General features: G+C 39.8%; 1 protein-coding gene across 2 annotated transcripts in view; it reads right to left on the bottom strand.

The window, feature by feature from the left end:
* Nucleotides 1-25,551, bottom strand: part of LOC132816772 (rho GTPase-activating protein 20-like) — a 94,457-nt gene that overhangs the window by 32,836 nt on the left and 36,070 nt on the right. Inside the window, exons 3-8 of one of the 2 annotated variants that reach the window (XM_060826703.1) lie at nucleotides 18,652-18,822; nucleotides 9,935-10,084; nucleotides 9,188-9,229; nucleotides 7,813-7,897; nucleotides 7,314-7,391; nucleotides 6,216-6,282 (exon numbers count right to left, since the gene is read on the bottom strand). In XM_060826703.1, the coding sequence (XP_060682686.1) occupies nucleotides 6,216-6,282; nucleotides 7,314-7,391; nucleotides 7,813-7,897; nucleotides 9,188-9,229; nucleotides 9,935-10,084; nucleotides 18,652-18,822 (593 nt within the window). Of the gene's footprint in view, nucleotides 1-6,215; nucleotides 6,283-7,313; nucleotides 7,392-7,812; nucleotides 7,898-8,149; nucleotides 8,230-9,187; nucleotides 9,230-9,934; nucleotides 10,085-18,651; nucleotides 18,823-25,551 lie in introns of those variants that run through there. The other variant, XM_060826704.1, reaches the window with a different exon arrangement.

Below are 25,551 nucleotides of genomic sequence, written 5' to 3' on the forward strand. Positions count from 1 at the left end.
CAGACCTAAATTCCCATTTTGGACAAAGTTCAGCCATTCTCTTCTTTATTTTCCAGGTCAACCAGGGCTTTTAATATTGATCCCAGAAGTGGAATCGTATTAGTCAATTCTGACAACTGTTGTATAAGGTTCTGAAGGCTTTAATGATGCTGGCTGCATGAGGCTACCTCAATTTGATGACATCATGCAATTCTCAAAATCTTGATGGGATCAGACATGTCATTCCTGACTCCTAACAAACATAATTAATAAGACTAATTAGCTAATGTAACTCGCACCTATTACCATCAGGCATTTAAGTATACCTTAGTCTTAAGATAAATGCCTCTTGTTGTTACGACTCAGAACTGGAACATTCTCTATCACCAAATAGGACCTTAGATGCAATATAGAAAGGAGGGTCTCCTCTGAGCCTGAAGGCCTGGTTTTAAGTCATACCAGCTCCAGAAGTGTGTCATAACATCTCTGAACTGATGGATTTAAAATATCTATAATTATCCTATATTCCCGGCATTTATGGAAGGTCAGTTAGTTCAGTTGGTTGATTAATAGAACATAGAACATTAAACAGTACAGCAGAGGAATGGGCCTTTCAGTTTGTGCTGAACATGATGCCAGATTAAACTAATCCCTTCTGCCTGCCCTTGTTTCATATCCCTCCATTCGTGGCATATTCATGTGTTTATCTAAAAGTCTCTTAAACCCCCTATCGTATATGCCTCCACCACCACCCTGGCACTGTGCTCCACACTCCTATCTCTGTGTATAAAACTTGCCTATCACATCTCCTTGTCTAAAATGCATGCCCCATAGTTTTAAACATTTCAACTCTGCGAAAAAGATTCTGACCATCAGCCATATGTGTGCATCTCATAGTTGTAAAGACTTTTATCAAATCTCCCCTCAACCTCTCTCGCTCCAGAGAAAACAATCTGAGAAATTCTAGACTGTCCTTATTGTTCACACCCTCTAATTCAGACAGCATCATGGTAAGTCTCTTCTGCACCCTCTCCACAGTCTCCACACCCTTCTTATAATGTGGTGACCAGAACTGAACACAATACTCCAAGTGTGGCCTAACCAAAGTCTTGTAAAGCTGCAACATGACATCCTGACTCTTGTACTCAATTCCCTGCCCAATAGAGGCAAGCATGTCAAATGTCTTCTTTGCCACCTATTGACTTTTGTGGTCACTTTCAGGGAGCTATGGACTTGAATCTCAAGATCCCTCTGTACATGATGCAGAGTGATACCAACAGTGCAGTGCAATTCCTAAACCAGTTTGAATTTCCCAGAAGGTCCCATATCTTCTCATCCGTGTCCCTCTCCTGAGGCATGACGACCCTCAGGTTAAAACCTTACCACCACTTGGCTCTCTCTAACAAGAAAGCAGCCCTAAGGGCTCTTGTAGTGCAGTGATTGTGTCTCTACCTCTGAGCCAGGAGGCCTAAGTTCAAGCTCCACTTGCTCTAGAAGTGTGGAGTAACATCTCTGAACAGGGTGATTAGAAAATACCCAGAAACAAGCACTTGCTCCACCATGGGCTGTTTAAGCTGTCAAAGTTTATTTTAAGAAGAAAGAGTAGAAAGGAGGTTTGGTTGGATTAATGTTATTTTTGATTTGATAAGTTTCGATTCTATTTCTGTGAGTCTGTTAACCACTTAATTTTGTTTCTGTTAGAGGCCCACGAGGGGCTGTCTAACTTGCTAAAGTTTGACATTTTAAAAGTAGAAAGGAGGATTTGCCTCACTGGGGGTTGTCAGCCTGTGAAAGCTGTCAGCCTGTGAAAGGAGCTGAAAATGTGTTGCTGGTTAAAGCACAGCAGGTTAGGCAGCATCCAAGGAACAGGAAATTCGACGTTTCGGGCCAGAGCCCTTCATCAGGAATGAGGAGAATGTGCCAGGCAGGCTAAGATAAAAGGTAGGGAGGAGGGACTTGGGGGAGGGGCGATGGAGATGTGATAGGTGGAAGGAGGTCAAGGTGAGGGTGATAGGTTGGAATGGGGTGGGGGCGGAGAGGTCAGGATGAAGATTGCAGGTTAGGAGGGCGGTGCTGAGTACCTTGACCATCGGCTAGTAGTGGTTGGTTCCACAACACACAGTTGTAAGTGGTCCTGCTGAGCTCAGATGGATTGCACCATCTTAACTAGAGTAAATGTGAAGAATCACCATACTGTTTAAATGAAATTGCTATGTCTAAAGCATATCGGTTTAGACACCCTCTCTGAGTTAAAATTCATACGTACGAGCCTGCTATCTCATGAATTTAGCTCTTTGAGGACTATGTTCAGTCAATAACAACTTACAATCACTACCACAAATTCTCAACTTTCCTGACACTCCCCTACCCAGTAATATCATTAAAACTCCTGAAATGTAATAAAGGAATAACGATACAAATTGTTTCCAATTTCTTGGCACCTTTGCAAAAACAGCCTTCCTTCAGTGTAATTACTTATCTATCTAGATCTATGGAATGAATTTGATAATTTATGGAATAAAAACATACAATATTAAATACAAGGATGCATGTGTATTTCACTATGGCCAAAGCTGCTGTAAATCTGCTGGCCAACTGTATCAAACACATTCATCATGCTGTGAGAAAATTAGACACAATGAATGACATTTATTTTCAAATCTGCTTGATTGTGTTTATACTGTTGATGGTTCTTTTCAGCAAATAAAAATATTGCAGAACAGAGAAAATCTGCTGAACTTGCTGACACTTAGGGACGGATAAAGCAGAGCTGGAATACATCATTAAGCTCCTTGGATGCTGCCTGACCTGCTGTGCTTTTCCAGCAACACACTCTCAATACATCATTAAGCCCTTATGCCTGCTCCACTGTTCAATAAGAGCATGGCTAATCTGATTATAATTTTAAATCCACATGCCTACCTACACCAGTTCACCTTTCATCCCCTTGCTTAACAAGAATCTATCTATTTCTGCCTTTAAAATATTCCAGCATTCTGATTCCACCATCTTTTCAGGAGTTGCAAAGACTCATGACCCCCTAAGAAAAGTTTACCTCAACCCCCAATTTTTAAAGTGTGACCTCTGGTTCCAGTTTCCTCTCTAACCTATCCTGTGCAGACCCCTCAGGATTATGCATGTTTCTGTCAAGTTACTTCCTGCTCTTCTAAACTCCAGCGGATAGCAGAGTAGTCTGTCCACCTTTTCTCATAAGCCAACCTGCTCATTCGAGATATTAGTCTAGTACAAAAGCAATAATTGCTGAAGAAATGCAGCAGGTCTAGCAGCATCTGTGGAGACAAAGCAGAGTTCATGTTGAGTGTAGTGACCCCTCTTCAGAATGGAATCTAATAAACCATTTCTGAACTGCCTCCAATGCATTTACATCCTTTCTCAAATAAGGTGACCAATACTGTGCAATCTCTGATGCGATCTCCAAACACCCTGCATATTTGAAGCATAACCTCACTACTTTTGAATTTAATCACCTTCATAGTAAATAGTAACATTCTATTAGCTTTCCCAATTACTTGTTGTACCTGCAGACTTTGTGATTCATGAGAACACCCAGATTCCTTGCACCTCAGAGCTCTGTAATCTCACTGTTTAGATAATACACTTACTTTAGTATTCTTACTGCCAAAATGGATAAATTTACATTTTCCCACAGCTTTGCCCATTCACTTCACCTATTAATATCTTTTAGTAACCCCCTTGTGTCCTCTTCACAGTTTAGTTGCTTACCTATCTTTGTCTTATCAGCAAATTTGGCAATTATACCTCCTTCGCCAGATTCTTGGCCACTGTGGTAGTGTTCCTACTTCTGAACAGAGGAGTTCAGCTTTAAGTCTCACCTGCTCCATAGGTGTCATAACATTTTTGAACAGGTTGATTAAAAATATCTCCCTTCTATCCAAGTCATTTATATAAATTATAAACAACACCAACATGTGTCACACCATTTACTGCATCTTGCCAACCTGAAGAAGATCCATTTACACCAACTAACTCCTTTCTGTTAACCTGCTAATCTTCTATCCATGACAATATGCAAATCCCTATACTATGAGCTTTCATTTTCCACAATAACCTTTGATGTGGCATTTCATCAAATGCCTTTTACAAATCTATGTATAATACATCTACCGATTCCCCTTTATCCATAGCATGTACTACCTTCTCAAAAGAACTCCAGCAGATTGGTCAAACATGACTGTCCTCTTCACAAAACCATGTTGACTGTGCCTGATTATCTTGAACTCATCCAAGAGCCTTACTTTAACATCTTTAATAATAGGTACAAACATTTTCCCTGTGATAGATGATAAAACATGCCCTTTCTGCATCCCTCCTTTTTTGAATAGAAGAGTTAAATTTGCTATCTTCCAATATTCTTTGATACTCAAGGCTGCAACTGTTATAATCATTGAATTTATCCTTAATCTTTTGGCTTTGCAAATTAGGACTTTATTGTTATAAACAATTTACTCAGGTCCACTTTAAAGAATACTTCAAATGTTCCCCCCAGGTCATAAATCTCGCTGACACAAATGAATGAGTGCATATAAAGCTACCCTAAATTAAATCCAAAAATGTAATTCACAGACAAAAAGTGCTTCTTCCTGCTCAACAGCTCCCAAAGGGAGGTGCCCCACCTAGTGAGGGACTAAGTCATACACTGCAGAGTCACTGTTCTACTACAGGAAAAAACATAGGCACAGCTATCAGGTGGAGTAAGCACAGAAATTGTTTCCATGGCTCTTCTCACACACTTACCATATAAGCAGCGGAGGACAGCAGACCAATGCAAATTGGCTTCTGATTTCCAAGTACAAAATAAGACAACAAGAAATGCAACATCATCTAGGCTTCATATGCATTAGATTCCATTTTGGTTCTTAAAATGGTGTTACTGATTGGAATTTTGTGTATCTTTTATGAATTTAAACAGAAGCAAGTTAAAGATCAATTAAAATTAATAATTGACTAGTATATTGAGAATTGTTTGGTAATGAACTGCTTTCTTAGAAATATACACCCTTATGGAAATTGTTTCATAGTTCCAGGCTAATTTTACTTTTAAGTCATCATAATATTTATTTCTTCCATGTAATATTATTGTACCAGATATTATTATCCAGTTTGTTTAGATAGAGAGCCAGATAGCGGCAGAGACTTCATAAAAGAGCACTCTCTCATGTGCATTCACATCCTTACTAAAGTGGACATTCACCAGGGATATATTTCCCTCCCCTCCCCTATCAGCGTTCCGAAAAGCCCACTCTCTCCCTGACTCCCTCGTCAGGTCCACACCCCCCACCAACCCAACCTCCACTCCCGGCACCTTCCCCTGCAACAGCAAGAAATGCAAAACTTGCGCCCACACCTCCCCCTTACTACCCTCCAAGGCCCCAAGGGATCCTTCCATATCCACCACAAATTCACCTGCACCTCCACACACATCATTTACTGCATCCGCTGCACCTGATGTGGCCTCCTCTATATTGGGGAGACAGGCCGCCTACTTGCAGAACGTTTCAGAGAACACCTCTGGGACACCCGGACCAACCAACCCAACCATCCCGTGGCTCAACACTTCAACTCCCCCTCCCACTCCACCAAGGACATGCAGGTCCTTGGACTCCTCCATCACCAGACCATAGCAACACGACGGCTGGAGGAAGAGCGCCTCATCTTCCGCCTAGGAACCCTCCAACCACAAGGGATGAACTCAGATTTCTCCAGTTTCCTCATTTTCCCCTCCACCCACCTTGTCTCAGTCAAATCCCTCAAACTCAGCACCACCTTCCTAACCTGCAATCTTCTTCCTGACCTCTCCGCACCCACCCCACTCCGGCCTATCACCCTCACCTTGACCTCCTTCTACCTATCGCATTTCCAATGCCCCTCCCCCAAGTCCCTCCTCCCTACCTTTTATCTTAGCCTGCTGGACACACTTTACTCATTCCTGAAGAAGAAGGGCTCATCCCCGAAACATCGACTCTCCTCCTCCTTGGATGCTGCCTGACCTGCTGTGCTTTTCCAGCAACACATTTTCAGCTCTGATCTCCAGCATCTGCAGTCCTCACTTTCTCCTACTCAGAATTGTACACAATACTCCAGTTGAGATCTAATGTACTTTATCCAAGTTCAGCATAACATCCTTCCTCCAATGCTGTATGCTGTTGGACAGCAATAAATCAATTGAACAATCAATTGCGCTTTCTGAAACTTACCAATAAGAGGATAAGGGGCATCTTCTTTGCCAGAGATGACCCAAAGTTGATAATCTTTAGGATTACCCTACAAAACAAAGTGAAAGCCATTATGAGATTACTTCGGGAAAGATGGCAGCGATGGAGATCAGTGAAAGATAAAACTGATAAAACATTCATCACAATATAATTTTGTAACATCAACAATTAACAAAAACAAGTTGATTGAGAATATTTGGTGTAATTTTGAACTTAGATAATAGAGTAAATTGGAGAATATTGAACTGATACTCAAATTGCATCTCTTCTAATTTTTATTTTGATTGAAGTCAATGGGAATGAAAATGGGGTGAGATTTTTAAAGAGAAAGTCATCCAATATTGGCTGTGTTTGCACCCAAGTGAAAATTAAGCCCATGCTGTATTGATAAGATTTCTGGAAATCAATGAAAAAAATGGAGGCCCTACTAATAGTTCCAAAAATTAGTTAACTAGTTCTTAAAATTGAAAATATTAGGGTTAGTAAATTTAGTCTAAGCATAGATGTGAGTTATACCCATCAGGTGTCAGAGGTGGCACATTCCAAGTTAAATCATTTTCAGTGCTCAACTATTGAAATGTAAAGGATGTTGAAAAAGTATCGATGTTATGGTCTTATCAAGCTAAAATTAACAGTCGCCCAAAAGCACCATGTGTAAGCATAATATTGATGTTACTCTGCTCTTAAAAGCCTCAGTAATACTATTATTCAATTCTGGGTCTACAGTGACACTTTTCATCTTGTCATAAATTTATAACACGAGAATTTGTTCTGCATGGAAAACTATTTGACCGTCTGAAATCGCAAATTAAATTTAGGATATATTTTGATTTACAATTCTTTGTTAATGAAGTTTTGAAATTTAAGGGCATCATTTATACAATGGTCATATATATTCATATGGTTAATCTAAAATAATTGAATCCTGATGTGATTTTGGAGAACTTCTAACAGATTTCAAATGTTCCAAAGAGCAAGGTAACTATAAATAGCTTGAAGAATTAATTAGGCCATAAAGTTGAAAATATTAAAGTGTAGCAAACTTAGTCTAAAAATAGGTGCAATTTGTTATTGACTTACTGTGATGCCAAACTGCTGAAGTGTCATGGTAACAACATCATAGGCTGTATCTGTATTGTTCACAGTCAAGACCTTTGACTAAAAGATAGGCAAAAACTTATTAAAAATGCAATTTGAATCTACATTGATTCCTCCAATAAAAGGGCAGTGAATTCTTCACTCTTGCCAAGTGATTTCTTTACATATCTCAAATTGTGTTTATGGCCCCAGTTAAACTTATGAGGGTATTTGGTCCTGAATATGAACTTGGAAACGTTCTGACAGGACGGCTTCCCAGTTAGCTGCTACAGGCTGTGACTCATATCAAGAAACTTCTTTAAAATCAACTTTTTCAGATATACAGGGATGATTTTTTTACTCCCAGGCAGATTCAAACAGGTTACTCTTAGAAGAGTAACTCTCGTTCAGACATGATGTAAATTTATTTGATAAGATTAAAACTGAGATATTAATAATGTTGGCCTATTGACAAATTCAATTATGGGAACATGTTACTTACATATATACAGCTCCCAACATTTCTGGTAACGATCTTCAAAGGAATACTTTTAGGATGTTCTTTTTCTTTCTCTTCTTTAATGCAACTGAAAATAACAAGGTGAGGGAGGGAGGGAGACAAGTCAGACTCAAGAATTCCGCATTTGAGACACAGTGCGCCGCTGTTTAACATTACACTGTGTCACGTTAATTTTCTTAAACATTAACTCATTAATGGGGCCTGTAATCTCACTTAGCATTATCAGTTTCATTTTAAAGTCCATTCTAGCTGGTCTGATATAAAGCTGTGAGATTTGATTGGTGCAATATTGGAGTATATCCCCTGTTCTCTAACCTACCTGCTCTGATGAAGAGTCATCTAGACTGGAAACATTAGCTTGTTCTCTCTCCATGGATACTGCTAGACCAGCTGTGATCTCCAGCATTTGTTGCTTCCAAGATCTGCAGTAATTTGTTCCACCCTACAAGCTTACAATGACTGCTGCTCCATGACCTACTCTCCTGCTGTCAACATTCTATTTGCAGCCTCTGTCACTCCCTTGACTCACCTTTTCACCAAATCTTCCATTCCCACTCATGAACATGTGTCCTCATTCAAGGTCAACATGCAATTTGAAGCCAAAGCATGTGTTTGTGAAAACACAAGTTCCAATTGTGCAAAAGGACTGAGTAGGGGACTGCTATAAACAGCATGAACACCCTAACTCTGAGCCTGCCCTCCCTCCCAGTTTTTCAAAATGCTGTATTCCTTCCCAATCATCATTCGGAGCTTTCTGACCACTCATGCTGGTGACTACACACTCAGTGCCCAGCTGTGGGTTCCTGCCACTTGATTAAGTTCATGTTCCCCATCTGGGCTGTCCATTTGACCAGCTTCAGGTGGAAACCCTGTATCAGATTACTTAAACAAGGCCCTGTTTTCAAGATCAGCAGAACCTCTATGTCCCTGATCTTTCTACTCAAATCCTCCACCCTTTCCCAGTAATGTCACAATAAGTTGACTAGACCAACCAGAAAAGCAACTTTAGAACAGACACAATGGTTTGTAACGTATGCATTTCAATTTATTCTCACACTGCCTCGCCCTCCATGCATTACTTTTTCCGTGAGGCATTTTGAACTCTGAACCAGTTGGAATGTGGATTTATTAAACTGATTTAAAATGGTTCCTTCAGGCTCCTATATCACCTTCCAAAGTTGACTATAACCATGCAACCCTGGGAATAATTGTAGTTTTAAATTAATTTACTAGCTTGCCTTTACTTAGATCAAAACCCATTTCTTTATTTCACAATTTTATTTGTTTGCCCTTAAAGTCTTACAATTCTGTCACAGTGCTAAAATCGTAAATAATTTTTAAAATTCTGTGGTTCTACCTGTAGAGACAAGATAGCCATTTCTCTTTCTGTTCTGGTGAGCTGTAACAAAAAAAAATCCATTAAACTTCAAAGAGAGACTAAGCCATGCTGGTGTAGAAAATATTTCACAAAGACTCTCCCCAACTAGACTACGTGATTCAATTATCAGATTAGTGCATTTTAAATTTGGGATATTACTCTGCAAACATTTCTTGCAATCGCCTATTTGGCTGATTGGACAAAAGGAATTTTATATTTTTACTCTCTTTAAAACATTTTAAGTTTGCATATCTCAGATTACCAATTTAAACTAAAACATTTTTCAAGTAATTGCCTTAATTGATCTCTCTGTTCTGTCCTATGTATATAAGTATGATGTAAATTTTAAGTTATGCTGCACATCTCTGAGCACATATACACTATTGTTTATACACTTTGAAAAATACCATCCTTAACTGACCTGTACGTTTTCCACTTCTAAATCTACTCAGCTGATTATTGATTTGAAGTTGGTGGATTGATATGTTGATTGATTTCACATTTAGATGATACTTAATAGCTTCTACTAAAATACTGTCTGCTGCTGGCCTAGTTTACATCTGTGGGATGGTATTATGATCATGAGTAGGACAGACAAATTCTTGGCACTTGTAGACCTATTAATAAAATGTGACTGCACAAAATAAAACTACTACTGAGGATTGTTGCTGAAATTATTGCCGTTGTTTTGATCAGTCACTTTAGGTCCTAGAACTATATAACTACCTGAAAGTAGCCACGCAATTAGTTGTGGGCCAACCCATCACAAAGGAAAGTTCAGGATTTGTGGTCCCTTCACACACTTCATCCATGCAGGATGCCATCCAGACCTCACAAACTTTGACCTGTTTTTTCAGCTTGAAATGGGATGCAGACCTGGAAATGAAAATAATGGTAGGAATTATTTCAAACGTTCATCCTTATAGAAAGGAAATGCCAAAGAACTGTGGATGCTGGAAATCAGAAGCAAAAACAGAAATTGCTGGAAAAGCTCAGCAGGTGTGGGTGCATCTGTGCAGAGAAAACAGAATTAAGGTTTTAGGTCTGTTCTGAAGAAGGGTCACTGGACCCAAAATGATAATTCCGTTTTCTCTGCACAGATGCTGCCACAATTGCTGAGTTTTCCCGACAATTATTGTTTTTGATTCATCCTTATAACATCATTGTGTGTATCCAAGATACTGGAAAAGCACAGCAGGTCAGGCAGCATCTGAGGAGCAACGTTTTGGGCAAAAGCCCTTCATCAGGACCATCACTGCATGTATAGCAGGCAACAGTAAATCCACCCATCCCTTACATTAAATATGAGGTATGACTGTCCTTTTTGCAATTTGCTGAGTTTTATTTTCTCAGAATCATTCACTTTTCCATCTTCTTTAATAAAAATGGAAGCATCAGGTGAGTGTGTACGGCCTGTTGTCAGGTCGCTGACAAGATCTTAATCAGAATTTTTTTAATAACGTTTCTGAATTAAATTTTCATTTCTTTTTATCTTACTATACTATATTGGCATCTCCCTTATTTATAACTTACTGTAGGTGACAGTTATTTGTGCATTAGTAGGGTGACAGTTATTTGCGTGCATACATGTTACTGGGGTAAATTATTTGTGCGAGTGTGTGTGTGTGTGTGTGTGTGTGCATACATTGCTGGGGTGACAGTTATCTATGATGACAGTTATCTGTGCATGCACATTACTGGGGTGACAGTAATTTATGTGTTTTATTGGGGTGACAATTATTTGTATGCATTACTGGGCTGACCGTTATTTGTGTGTGCTGTGGGGGTAATAGTTAATTTAGTAAGAGGTGACCGTTTCCATGGCTGCTGGAGGGGAAGTGGGGTTGCAGAGAGACTTGGGGAGGCCAGTTTAGGTAGGTGTTGCTAAAGATTTGTGATGAGGTGAGTGTGGATGCTGGAGGAAGAGCTACTCACTAAATTCAGCCTAATAGGGTGCCCTCTCTCCTAGGTGGCCATTAATCAGCTCTGGCACTCCCAATGGCAGGCCCAGTTTGTTCCCCGTTCCCTCCATCTGTCAAAATGGCAGCCCACAAGGGGCACCAACAGTCTCCTCCCATTGTCCACCCACTGCCCTCCCACCTTCGTCCTCCATCGACTGCCTTCCCTCCCTCACATTGATCCCCAGGAGGTGGTAAAATTCTGGACTATTCTTTCAGTTACCCATCTGTTTATAATTTTTTTTAAAAGACTGCCTAATCCCTTGTAGCGGATTTCTCTGCAGAGTCACAGCCCTTAGATTAAGTAACTCAAATTCAGTCATTGGTCAGAGACAGAACGGTGTGACTATGACTGAAGCAGGTAGAGGGATCCAGGAGGTATTGTTGAAGAAGCCTCAGCCCTTGAGCTTGTCTATTGATTGGAGATTCTTGCTCCCTGTGTGGTTGAGAGTGAGAGCTGAATGGAGCATGAGGAAATTGACCAGAGCACCTTGGTACAGGGAGCCATTAGAGTGGGGGAGAAGAGAGAAATGTTGTAATCGGTGATAGTATAGTCATGGGAAAAGGTACTGTTCTCTGGCCAGGATTGAGAGTCCCGAAGGCTGTGTTGCCTGCCTGGTGCCTGGGTTCAGGATATCGCATCTGGGCTACAGAGGAATTTGGCTTGGGAGGGGAAATATCCATGTAGATACCAACAAATACATAGAAAGAGAAAAGAGATTCTGCTGAGAGAACATGAGCATCTGGGGCTAAATTAAAATGCAGAACCAAAAAGGTAATAACTTCTGGATAACTTACCTGAGCACAAGTAAACTTACACAGGACCAACAACATTAACGAGGTAAATGCGTGGCTTGAAGTTTGATGTGGGAGAAATGGGTTTGAATTTTAGAACACAGAAAATTATAGCGCAGTACAAGCCCTTCAGCTCTCGATGTTGCACCGACCTGTGGAACCAACCTGAGGCCCATCTAACCCACACTATTCTATTTTCATCCAATTGTTTATCCAATGACCATTAAATGCCCTTAAAGTTGGCGAGTCTACTACTGCACAGGCAGGGCGTTCCATGCCCCTACTACTCTCTGAGTAAAGAAACTACCTCTGACATCTGTCCTATATCTATCACCCCTCAATTTAAAGCTATGTCCCCTCGAGCTGGCCACCACCATCTGAAGAAAAAGGCTCTCACTGTCTACCCTACTTAACCCTCTGATTATCTTATATGTCTCAATTAAGTCACCTCTCAACTTTCTTCTCGCTAACAAAAACAGCCTCAAGCCCCTCAGCCTTTCCTCATAAGATCTTACTAGGCTACATCCAAGTAAATCGCCTCTGAACTCTTTCCAAAGCTTCAGTGACCAGAACTGTATACAATACTCCAAGTCTGGCCGCACCAGAGTTTTGTGGCTCTGAAACTCAATCCCTCTACGAATAAAAGCTAACACACCGTATGTCTTCTTAACAACCCTATCAATCTGGGTGGCAACCAGGGATCTATGTACCTGGACACCGAGATCTCTCTGCTCATCTACCCTACCAAGTATCTTACCATTGGCTCACTTTTCCTTATTTGTGTTGCTTCTTCCAAAGTGAATCACCTCACACCTTTCTGCATTAAACTCCAGTTGCCATCTCTCAGCCCAGCTCTGCAGCTTATCTATCTCCCTCTGTAACCTGCAACATCTTTCCACTGTCCACAACTCCACTGACCTTCGTCTCATCTGCAAATTTCTATGCCTTATCTAGGTCATTTATGAAAATGACAAACAGTAGTGGCCCCAAAACAGATCCTTGCAATATACCACGAGTAACTGAACTCCAGAATGAACATTTCCCATTAACTACCATCCTCTATCTTCTCTCAGCTAGCTAATTTCTGATCCAAACTGCTAAATCACCCTTAATCCCATGCTTCCATATTTTGTACAATAGCCTACCATGGGGAATCTTATCAAACGCCTTACTGAAATCCATATATACCACATCAACTGCTTTACCCTCATCCAACTGTTTGGTCACCATCTCAAAGAACTCAATAAGGTTTGTGAGGCATGACTTACACTTCACAAAACCACGTTGACTATCCCTAATCAACATCTTCCTTTCTAAATGATTATAAATCCTATCTCTTAAACCCTTTTCCAACAGTTTACCCACAACCGAAGTAAGGCTCACTGGTCTAGAATTACCAAGGTTGTCTCTACTCCAGTCCTTGAACAAGGGGACAACATTTGCTTTTCTCCAATCTTCTGGCAGTATTACTGTAGACAATGACAACATAAAGGTCATAGAGATATACAGCATGGAAACAGACCCTTCAGTCCAATCTGTCCACGCCAACCAGATATCCCAACCCAATCTAGTCCCACCTGCCAGCACCCGGCCCATATCCCTCCAAGTCCTTCCTATTCATATACCTATCTAAATGCCTCTTAAATGTTGCAATTGTACCAGCCTCCACCACATCCTCTGGCAGCTTATTCCATACACTTACCACCCTGTGTGAAAAAGTTGCCCCTTGGGTCTCTTTTATATCTTTCCCCTCTCACCCTAAACTTATGCCCTCTAGTTCTGGACTCCCCAGTCTCAAAGCCAAAGGCTCTGCAATCTCCTCCTGGCTTCTCAGAGAATCCTAGGATAAATCCCATCTGGCCTAGGGACTTATCTATTTTCACACTTCCCAGAATTGCTAACCACTCCTCCTTGTGAACCTCAATCCTTTTGAGTCTAGTAGCCTGTATTCTTGGGACTTTGGCACCAGTACTGGGGAGAATGGAGCTATCAGATGGGATGGGCTACACTTGTATCATGCCAGGACCAGAGTCTTTGTGAATTGCATGATTAGGGCTGTGGATTATGGCTTTAAACTAAACAGTAGGCAACTAGGTTCAGTTGCATGGAAAGATTATGGTAAGAGTTAAGGGAGAGGGAAGAGTTCAGCAAAGGTTATTAAAGTTTCCAGACAGAGACATTGGAAGGGGTCAGGAATCTAAATTCAAGCATGCAGTAAACAAAACAAGATAAATGAGCTTACAGCACAGATTGGAACTTGGCAGGTACAATGTTGTGGGTATCTCAGAGAAGTGGCTGGAGAGGGATCAGGGCTGTGAACTAAATTTCTAAGAATACACATCCTAACAAAAGGACAGACAGAGGGGCAAGTTACCATGTTAGTAAGAAATAAAATGGAATCAATAGCAAGAGATGATATAGAGGCAGAAAACATAGAATCTGTGTAGGTAGAGTTGAGGAACCACAAAGGAAAAAAGACCCTGATGGGAGTTATGTGCAAACCTCCCTACAGTAGTCAGGATATGGGGAAGAAAATAAATCAGGAGATAGGAAAGACATGCAAGAAAGGCACTATTACAATAATTATGGAGGTTGTCAATATGCAAGAGGACTTGGAATATCAGATTGGTAGCAGATCTCAAGAAAAAGACATAACACAAATTTCACGAGTTTGTTTTTGAGCAGCTTGTGGTACAACACATTTGGGAGCAGGCAATTCTGGATTTGGTAATGTGTAATCAGGCAGACTTGATTCAGGAACTTAAGTTGAAGGAACTCTAGGGGGTAGTGGCTGTAATATGACAAAATTCAACATGTAGTTGGAGAGGGAGAAGCTGGAATCAGATGGAGTTTAGAAGGATGAGAGAGGAGCTAATTAAGACTTTCAGAATACCAAGGTGCCTGGATAGTGTTGACATGGAAAAGATGTTTCCACTAGTAGGAGACACTAGGACCTGAGGGCAAAGTCTCAGAGTGAAGAGATGACCCTTTAGACCTGAGATGAGTAGAGTTTCTTTAGCCACAGGGTGGTTAATTTGTGGAACTCTTTGCTGCAGAAGCATGTGGAGGCCAAACCATTGAGTATATTTTAGACAGAGATAGATAGAATGGGGTTAAGATACATATCAGCCACATTTGGTTGAGTAGGCTTGATGGGCAAAATGACCTTATTCTGCTCCTATACCTTATGATCTTACCTAAAACACTCAAACTAGCACTCGGATCTGATAAAGGGTCACTGAACTCAAAATGTGAACTGTTTTTCTCTCAAAAGATGCTGTCAGACCTGCTATATTTCTCCAACTACTTCCATTTTTGTTTCGGATTTCCAGCATCTGCAGTTCTTGGTGTTTATTTGCTTGAGAAATATTGCTACTTAAAGACAGATACATTTTAATACATTTCAGGTATATGTGCCATTTATATCCTTTCCATAGTCATTTCCTTTTACAGTCCTCATTGCTTTTGTGAAGTCTCTAGAAACACTCCATATAACTCTGATGGTTTGTAATCTTCTCAGACTGCAAGTTTGATCTCAATTTAGTGTTAAGCAAGCCGCTATTTGTCAGGGCAATGTTGGAATCTGTCAAAGGCATCGGGATTCTAGCATTGGTTAATTCAATGACCCTGCTGTAAGAGAATTGCATGTCAGGACCATGTTCCATTGTGCCGGTGGTTGAAAGGTGAGCTGGCATCCAGTGTCCGGTCATGTAAAGACTATCACTCAAGTATAATAACAAAGGTTTGCTACTACAAACAGGATCGTGGCCCATCAAGGTTAACCAGTCAAAAAGCAACACTTCCGAGATGGCTATTCAAAAGTTATTGACATAAAATGTTTCCTCTGTGCCTCTCTCCACAGCAGTTGCCAGATTTGTTGACCGATTCTGGCATTTTCTATTTCAAATTCCCAGCAACCATAAAATTATAATAAAACAAAATACTTCAGAGGCTAGAAATCTGAAAAGAAAACAGAAAGTACTGGAAAAACTCAGCAGGTCTGGCAGCGCCTGTGGAGAAACTTGTGGGTTTAACATTTCAAGACCAATGGCTGACCTGCAGATGCTGATTACCCAGTTTCATGAGTTGAGGAAAGAAATTGGAGAGAAAGCAATACTGTTGTTATTGTGCAATTGCACTTAACTTATTGTGTAAACTAACATCATAATTTTTCTTCAGTATTCCATCATGTAGCATGTCTGGTATGATTTGCTGCAACATTGCCTATGAGTATTTGGTATGTGCTCTGAAACACCATTCTGGAGTGGTAGTCTATAATCAGGCTTTCTCAGTTTCTCTCAGCTTGTTTCCCAATTTCTCTTGTTTCCATTCCAAATTGGTTTTATCCCCCATTGCTTCAGCTTATCACATGCTTCGTGTCATTTAAAAGTTTTACTTTTACTTTATCATTCAACTTCAAATTAATTCATGCTATCACTTTTCCTTGTAGTTCTTTACAATGCATTCTAATTCTTTTGTGGCAGTGTGTGTGTTTATGTGTGCACAATCTACCTTCTAAGTCATTCTATCACTTGCTTTTAAAATAATATTCACCTTAAAAAGTTATCCCTCCATTCTAATTAACATTTGTATCAGAAACATTAATGTGCTTTTTCCCTCCATAGATATTAACTCATCAGGTGAGTGGTTCCTGCATCCCTTGTTGCTGTTGAATAACAGATTTCTCAGGATTCCTTCCTTCCTTAACCAAGCACTACCAGAACAGATCACCAAATGTCCCTTCGCTCGAAATATTGATATGCACAATTTAAGCTTTTCGTTCACAAACAAGGACAATTTACATTTACACAGGATCTTGCAACGTCGTAGAATTATCCCAAGGTGCTTCACAGAAAGACTATCAAGGCAAAAAAGTAAATATTCGAAGTAGCTATGGGTGATGCATTCCAACCTCCTACAGAGCTCTATATCACAGGCCTCAACTTCATTTAATCATATTATATGATTAGGCTGAGTTCACTGGGTACAACAATACCTAAAGATGTGAATAGCATTCCAGTTGTGGTGCTGTAAGTTGGTGCTCCAGAATTAGCAAGCAAGCTATTGGAGTAAAGCTATAAATTGATATCCACTTGACAATGTGGACAATTGCCCAGGTCTGTTCTATCCAGAAGAGGCAGAACAAATACAATAGTATAAGGAATACACAAGGACAAACGAATGAGAGTTCCAGCAGCAGGTGAGCTGAGGTTGTACTGGAGACGAGCAATATTACAAAGATGCAAGTAAGTGATCTTAGTGATTCAAAGAATGTGTGGTCAGATACTAACATCATTTGAGCAAATAACAAATGTGTCAGTGTCTAGGGAATGGATATTTTGGCAAGGTCCTAAGACATAGTTTTGTTAGTTCCAACATTTACATGGAATAAATTTCTGTTCATCTAATCCTGGATTTTGAACAGAGGAAATTAAATGTAGTAAAAAAAGTGTCAAGAGGGATCAAGGGTAGGCCATGCTGTAGCAGTATAGCAAAGGTGAAGGCGCCATAGTCCTAGCGGACCATTGGCTTGCTCCTCCATGATTAAATGAAAGATAATTAAACCAACACCAATCTGAAGATCACCACGCCTTGGACTTGGGGAGAAACATTGAGGAGGAGAGTCCTTCATGATTACCTCAGCCACTGGGAATTGAACCCACATCATATGATTAAGCTGAGTTCACTGGGTACAACAATACCTAAAGATGTGAATAGCATTCCAGTTGTGGTGCTGTAAGTTGGTGCTCCAGAATTAGCAAGCAAGCTATTGGAGTAAAGCTATAAATTGGTATCCACTTGACAATGTGGACAATTGCCCAGGTCTGTTCTATCCAGAAGAGGCAGAACAAATACAATAGTATAAGGAATACACAAGGACAAATGAATGACCCCCTAATAGGATATCAGTGACATACTGGATTAGTAATCCAAGGACCTACAAGTGACCCCAGATGTACAGTTTTGTGGTTGATTTTTAACTGAAACAATGAAGCAAGCCAAATCAGTTGTACCAAACCAATAGAAGCTTTACAAATTTTAAACTAGAAATTATAGAATGAAACTGGATATACCATCGGACATTGAGCTAGGCACCAGAATGACATTGGTGAGCCCAAGTTTGCCATGCCATCCTACCACCATCTGGGGTTTTGTGCCAAAAGTTTGGAGAGCTATCCCACAGACTAGTCAAGTAATAGCCTGATATATTTATACTCATGGAATCTTACCTTATAGAAAATGTCCCAAGCATCATCACCTCCCTGGACTATTTCCTGTTCCATTGGCAGGATAAACATACCAGAGTTGGCAGTAGTGAGGTGGATTTGCTTTGGGAATGTTCAACATCAAGTCCAACCCAGATGATAAGTTTGTTCAACCATTTATGGATTTATTGCTGATCACAACATATTTGCATTTTCCAGTGGGTTTAAAATTATAGCAATCTGAAGCAAGAACATTGGTTTACTTCTCTTCTCCTCAGCTAGAAGCCAATTGTGGTACTGACTCAAATGCAATTGGTTACTTTGGTATTGGACCTTGCTTATTTGAATGGTGTAGTGTGTTACTAACTACTTTTACTTCATAGGAAATAGGAATCACTTGAGCTTTGTTAACTTCCTGTGTTCTCATATATTTTCTGAAGCAACCCTGATAGTGCCTCAAAGCACGAATCCTCACTTTTCTTACTTTGATTTTGCAATTACGAAAACATCATTGAACAGGAAGAGATGTCGGTCTTGGGTTTGGAGACCAGTCTTGAGCTGGGCGTGTCCTTCTATTAGTAATGTTCTGGACGGACTTATAATTGACTGTACAAGAGGGCAAAACTCTGGACTGACAGGAGACAGGCAGGATTCTCTGTAAAATAAAGTGAAAATAAACAAAGATCAAATCATTGAACATTCAAATTCAATAAATGAAACATATTTGTATCAATTAGGTAAGTTATTAGGTCTATGTACATGTAATGTGCTGAAATAATGTTTTAAAATGTTACTGAATTTAAGCACAATAGCAGAGTTTTAGAGTAACTTATCCCTGTTTTGTCAGGTATAAAGCTAGTTTGAAAACTTCTCACTCAAGGCAAGTCACCCTTTGAACAGCGGTGCCACTGCAACCTAAGCCCTAATTATACAATAAGTATTAGTCAGATTGGGGTAGATTTTACATACTGTTTTCCTGCAAACTGCCAATCCATGAACTTGGTTAACAACTTGAGTGAGATAGCATTGCAACAGTCTTGATATCCACCATTTAATCATTAGCACATTATAATTTGTTATACACTATATACCGGATGTACTGCACTGACTGTCCAAGTTTCATGCAGCAGTAACTCTCTGCCATTGACCTCTACCACCAAAAAAGAACAAGTGCTAGAATGATATGGTAACACCATGAACTGCAAGCTCCTTTCCTGATCACACACCATATCCATTTAGATGTGGACAAACTTTACTTCATCATATTTACATCAACATCCTGAAATTTCATTCCTAATATTCAAAGCAATAGTCCCATCATTGGCCAGGAATGCAATGCCACAGACAGTGGTTCAGCACCACCTTCTCACTCCACAATAATTCAAATGAATAGGGCAGATATGCTGTTTGTTTGCATGGCCCGAGTGTAGTATAAGGATTGTCAATGACTAAATGCATAATGGTATTGAATCATTTAAACCAAGAGGACACAAAAACAAAAACTGCTAGAAAAGCCCAGCAAGTCTGGCAACATCTGTGGAAAGAAATCAGTATTAATGTTTTGAAACGAGTGACACTTCCTCAGAACTGAGTTTGTGAAGAAGTTTGAAGGAAGGTTCATTCAACTTGAAAGGTTAACTCTGTGATTTCTCTCCACAGATGCTCCAAGACCTGCTCAGCTGTTCCAGCTATTTGCTTTTGTTTCTGATTTCCATCATCCACAATTCTTTCCATTTTTAATCCAAAAGGATCCTCGGTTCAGTGGTTAGTTAATGTTCTGTTCTCAGTGGGGTTGGTACTGAGAGTCCAAAGTTATTGTTCAATGTTGCAATCAAGTGCCCCCTGAAAGTAACAGGTCAATAGCTGGTGAACACAATAGGCCCATTTGTGATGCCACCATATTTACCTCCCAATATTTACTGTTCAGACTTCTAAATAACAAATCAGTACTTGGAATATATATTAAGGCCCATTAAACTGCTTGAGCATAAAGATTACATTTTAGGGGATATAATTTTTTGGAAAAAAATCATTTTATGTGCTTTGTATCAAGATTTGTGTTTGAAACGTGCAAAGCTGAAATGCCCCAATAATACCTCTCATTCACTCACCCATACCTTCTGAAGAGAAATGAGGGAGGAGCACTAAATGCTGACCATGCTACTGGTGCCCATATCCCATGAACCATTGTAGCAATTCCTCTACTAAACATTTGCTTTGCTCCCATTACACATTTATTGATCTCTTACATCAATAACCAGTGATAAGTCTGAAAATATGGTTACTCTGTAACATGTGTTTGATTCTTCATGTTTCTCCATTCACCTCTTTCCCGTTTCTCATCTTATTATTCTTTTTGGTTCTTCCTCTGTTTTTCTCCTCACTGCATTGTTCATTCTCACCCTGAGGATGTTACTTGGAAGATCAGTATGTAAATCTAATGTAATCTGGTACAATTGGGTGGTATACTTACTACACTAATTCTAAGGATAATGAAGGACCAACTTGAGGGCACGGGATTGCAGTTTTTTACAGGCCTGGAAGGATAAGGACCCTGTTGAACCAAATAATTTTTAAGTAATAATAGTTTATGAACTACATAATCACTTTGACTAACATTTTCTTTCATCAAGGATTTTTAAAAACATATTACATTGCCAAGATAGACTCTGAATTCACCTCTTTAGATTTGCTGTTATGTATACAGCAACAGAAGCATTACATTACCTTAACAAGTTTGGAAAATGAACAAAGGGTGGCACTATAGGATTGAATGATGACCTTAAATTTGAAGAGAAGATCCAGGAAAAGTCTCGTCCTCATGAGCTGCCACCCCATCTCCCACTCAAATCGCTCATACCTTCTCTCACCTAATTGCTCATTGCATAAGCTACTCCTTCATGTCCTCATCACCTCATCTCCTTTTATATCCTATCATTACCTCTATCTTTTCTACTTTGGACTAGCCAATAGAACGTCATATCATTACATCCATTGTCACACAAGTTCCTTAATCATCCATCAACATCCCCCACAACAGGTCAAAGACTTCTCTTTATCCTCAACCTATTCCCTTGTACTCCCACTCTCCTACAGGTAAGGGGGCACAGCGAAAAAAAAAGACTGTCCCCCGGAACCCGCAGAATTGACTATATTTGAATAAGATTACTTCTCATTCACCTCAGCATGCCTTAGCAACTTTCTGCCCCCAGAAACTCCAAATTAGTTATTTTATATCTTTAAGAGCCAATTAACTTTCTAATATTTATTCTCAAGTTAGGGCAGGGCAATGTTTCACAATTCCTCTGCATGAATGCAAGTCTTAAAATCATAACTCCATAGTGAAAGTATGTGCAATTTATAAAAATTTAGCACTGTATTTCTGAGAAATTTTTATTTCAATTCCACTTTGAATAAAATTTTGAAGTGGTACAAGTTAATGGAAAACACAATAGACAATAGGTGCAGGAGTAGGCCATTCTGCCCTTCGAGCCTGCACCACCATTCATTATGATCATGGCTGATCATCCTCAATTAGTATCCTATTCCTGCCTTATCTCCATAACCCTTGATTCCACTATCCTTGAGAGCTCTATCCAATCTTTCTTAAACAAATCCAGAGACTGGGCCTCCACTGCCCTCTGGGGCAGAGCATTCCACATACCCACCATCTCTGGGTTAAGAAGTTTCTCCTCATCTCTGTCCTAAATGGCCTACCCCGTATTTTTAAGCTGTGTCCTCTGGTTCGGGACTCACTCATCAGCGGAAACATGTTTCCTGCCTCCAGAGTGTCCAATCCTTTAATAATCTTATACGCCTCAGTCAGATCCCCTCTCAGTCTTCTAAACTCAAGGGTATACAAGCCCAGTCATTCCAATCTTTCAAAATAAGATTGTCCCGCCATTCCAGGAATTGATCTAGTGAACCTATGCTGCACTCCCTCAATAGCCAGAATGTCTTTCTTCAAATTTGGAGACCAGAACTGCACACAATATTCCAGGTGCAGTCTCACCAGGGCCCTGTACAGCTGCAGAAGAACCTCTTTGCTTCTATACTCAATCCCTCTTGTTATGAAGGCCAGCATGCTATTAGCTTTCTTCACTACCTGCTGTACCTGCATGCTTGCCTTCATTGACTGGTGTACAAGAACACCCAGATCTCTTTGTACTGCCCCTTTACCTAAATTGATTCCATTTAGGTAGTAATCTGCCTTCCTGTTCTTGCCACCAAAGTGGATAACCATACATTTATCGACATTAAACTGCATCTGCCATGCATCTGTCCACTCATCTAACCTGTCCAGGTCACCCTGTAATCTCCTAACATCCTCCTCACATTTCACCTAACACAGTGGCTCAGTGGTTAGCACTGCTGCCTCAGAGTGCCAGGGACCTAGATTCAATTCCAGCCTTGGGTTGCTATCTGTGAGAGTTTCCACTGAGTACTCTGGTTTCCTCGCACAGTCCAAAGATGTGCAGTTTAGGTGGATTGGATATGTTAAATTATGTGGAATGTGCAGGCTATGTAGATTAGCCATGGTAAATGAAGGGATAGGCTAGGGGGACTGAGTTTGGGTGGGATGCTCTTCGGAGGATTGGTACAGACTCAATGGGACAAACAGGCTGTTTTTGCACTGCAGGGATTCTATAAATTAACTCAAAAAGGTTTCATTTCATTTTACCTCTTGCTAAAAGAAAGGAGTTTTAAACATTCCTATTGATCGCCACCTTTATCACTGTTTAGGTAGCTCAGTTGCAATAAAGGTGTGTTTGTTATTGTGAATATTTCACACATTTCTCATTTAAGACTTTATTCACACCTTACTAAAGCTAATCATAAACATAATTGATCAAGAAAACAAAAAGTAGATATTTAGTCGGCTTCAAAATTTAACTGGTATTCCACTTTGGCAATTAAATTAATATTATCATTTAATGAGCTGAATTCACTCTAAAAGTTTATAATATTGAAATCAAAAAGTATAAGTGATGTAAAGTTAATCACAGCATAAACAAAATGAAGTTAACAACTTTGCCTTGAGGTTTCTAATGTTCTTCTGCAAAATTATTTGTAGAAAACCTAAGTACTGCAATTGAGCTGCATTAGTGCTGCCAGTTAATAAAAATGCTTCCATTACTATAGCTGACTAAATGGTCCTGATGCCTGATGTAAAAAATTGACACACTGCATGCACTGAGACTAAACAATCCAAATCCAATTGACAGTCACATTTCTGCACAAAAACATCAAAGTGGAGACAAAAAAAAATGAACTGTGGATGCTAGAAAATCTAAAATTAAAATAAACTGCTGAAGACACTCAACAGGTCTGGCAGCATCTGTGGAGAAAAAGCATTTTGAGTCCAGTGACCCTTCTTCTGAATCCACTTAGTTGATTGTTTCCACTAAAGATGGCAGGATGTAGAGTAGTTAGCAAAAAAACCCTTTATGTTATGGTTCATTAAGAGAAAAAATGAATGCAAAAGTTCTTGTTTGACCCTAGTTGTGCTTGGATCCTGTCACCATACTTTGCAATGGATGTGAGGGTCCTTGAGAGGATGCATGGGAAATTTACCGGAATGGTTTCAGGAATGGGGAATTTTAGCTACTGGGTTAAGTTGGGAAGGTAAGGCTGTTCTTGTTGGATCAACAGAAGTTGTAGGGAGGTTTGATTGATGTGTCCAAAATTACAACAGTTTGGATGAATTAGACAAATTAAAGTTGTTCCCTTTGGCTGGGAGCACAAGGAATCATTCGCTTGTGGAATTCTCTTCCCTGGAAGTAAATGGTGACTGGGTCATTGAATTTATTCAAACTAGAGTTTGATAGATTTGTGATAGATAAGGGGGCCAAGGAGTATGAGGGATAGCAGGAATGTGGACTTCAGACCATAATCAGATTAGCTACAATTTAATTGACAGAGCAGACTCAAAGAGGCTGATGGTTTACTCCTGCTTCCAAGGACTGCTCTAAGGTATTAAGCAAGAGCGGTTGAGAGAACAGCAATCTTTAACCTAGAAGGGGGTTGACCAGGAATTCTCTGTCCACAATAATGGTGAAAACAAACACATTCAAAAATTTCTAAACAAAATAGAATAAACACTTGAGGTAATTTCATTTACAAGCAACCAGGATAAAGTGGGTGAATGGAACAGAATTGACGGTTCTGCAGTATGGACTCAAAGATCTTTCACTGTCATAATGACTATGAGATATGTAAAAATATCACTTGTTGTTAATGTACACTTTGCTCTTTTCATATTTTCTCATTAGTTGAACAGCTACCATTAAAAGGAATCAAATGTCTGTGGACATTTTCTACTGTCTACTTATGAGTTCTCACTTCTAAAGATAATTTCTTCAGCCCCTCTGGGTTTGAGAGTGTCAGAAGCTGATGGTTAGGCTAGATTCAGTGTTTAAAAATAAATCACTGCTTTAAATAGCCTTGTGTAACAAGTCTCACATTGATGATCTTCACCCAGCCAGGAGATTGTCTGACGTGATAATTCCATATTAGTTGAGAACAGCAACAATGACACGAATTATTGGGTAAGGCTTCCATTTGCACAGAAATCAAAGCAGCAAAAATGTTAAAAATGAGATTCCTGACAACTGAGTGGGAAATCAACTGATTACTCAGAACTTTCAGAGGGTTAGGCTAATTTAAATATTGCAGGCAAACTCCTGGAAGTACTTTATTCTGGCTCCAGTTGAGAGTTTTCAGGACTGCAACAATTGGAAAGGGAATACAGTATCAAATAAATGCAGTGGTAGGACAACTTCCGATCATTTATCATAACAGCACCTTCAGGTCTACAGGATGGCTGATAGTCTTCTGGTTCACTGATGATGTAATGGTCAAGGTTTGCAACAAAGTAAGGCAATAGAGAATAAGACTGGTTAGGTTATAAATGATAAACACCAATGAATAGCATCAAGTATACGAGCTGAACATATGCAGCACCTTGCTGACAACAACAGTTTATAGCTCATCAGGAAGTATTATAAAAAGGAGGCTGTTGCAACCTTCAACAATGTACTACACAAAACATAGCAAGCACTGACAATAACCTCCCAAATCCTCTGTTACAAAGAACAAAACAGCACAGGAATAGGCCCTTTGGTTGTCCAAGTCTGCGCCACCTGATTTTACCCTTCCATGTTAAACCAGTCTTACTTACAGGATCCGTATCCCTCTATTCCCTTCCTATTCATGTATTGATCCAGGTGCTTCTTGAATGCTGTTATTGTGTCTACTTCCACCCCCTCTTCTGACAATGCGTTCCAGGCACTCACATCCTTTGTGTGAGAAACTTGCCTCGCACATCTATTTTAAACATCCCCCTTTGCAACTTGAACCTGTGCCCCTAGTAATTGACCCTCCA

The sequence above is a fragment of the Hemiscyllium ocellatum genome, chromosome 6, assembly GCF_020745735.1.
Source record: "Hemiscyllium ocellatum isolate sHemOce1 chromosome 6, sHemOce1.pat.X.cur, whole genome shotgun sequence".
NCBI lineage: Eukaryota > Metazoa > Chordata > Chondrichthyes > Orectolobiformes > Hemiscylliidae > Hemiscyllium > Hemiscyllium ocellatum.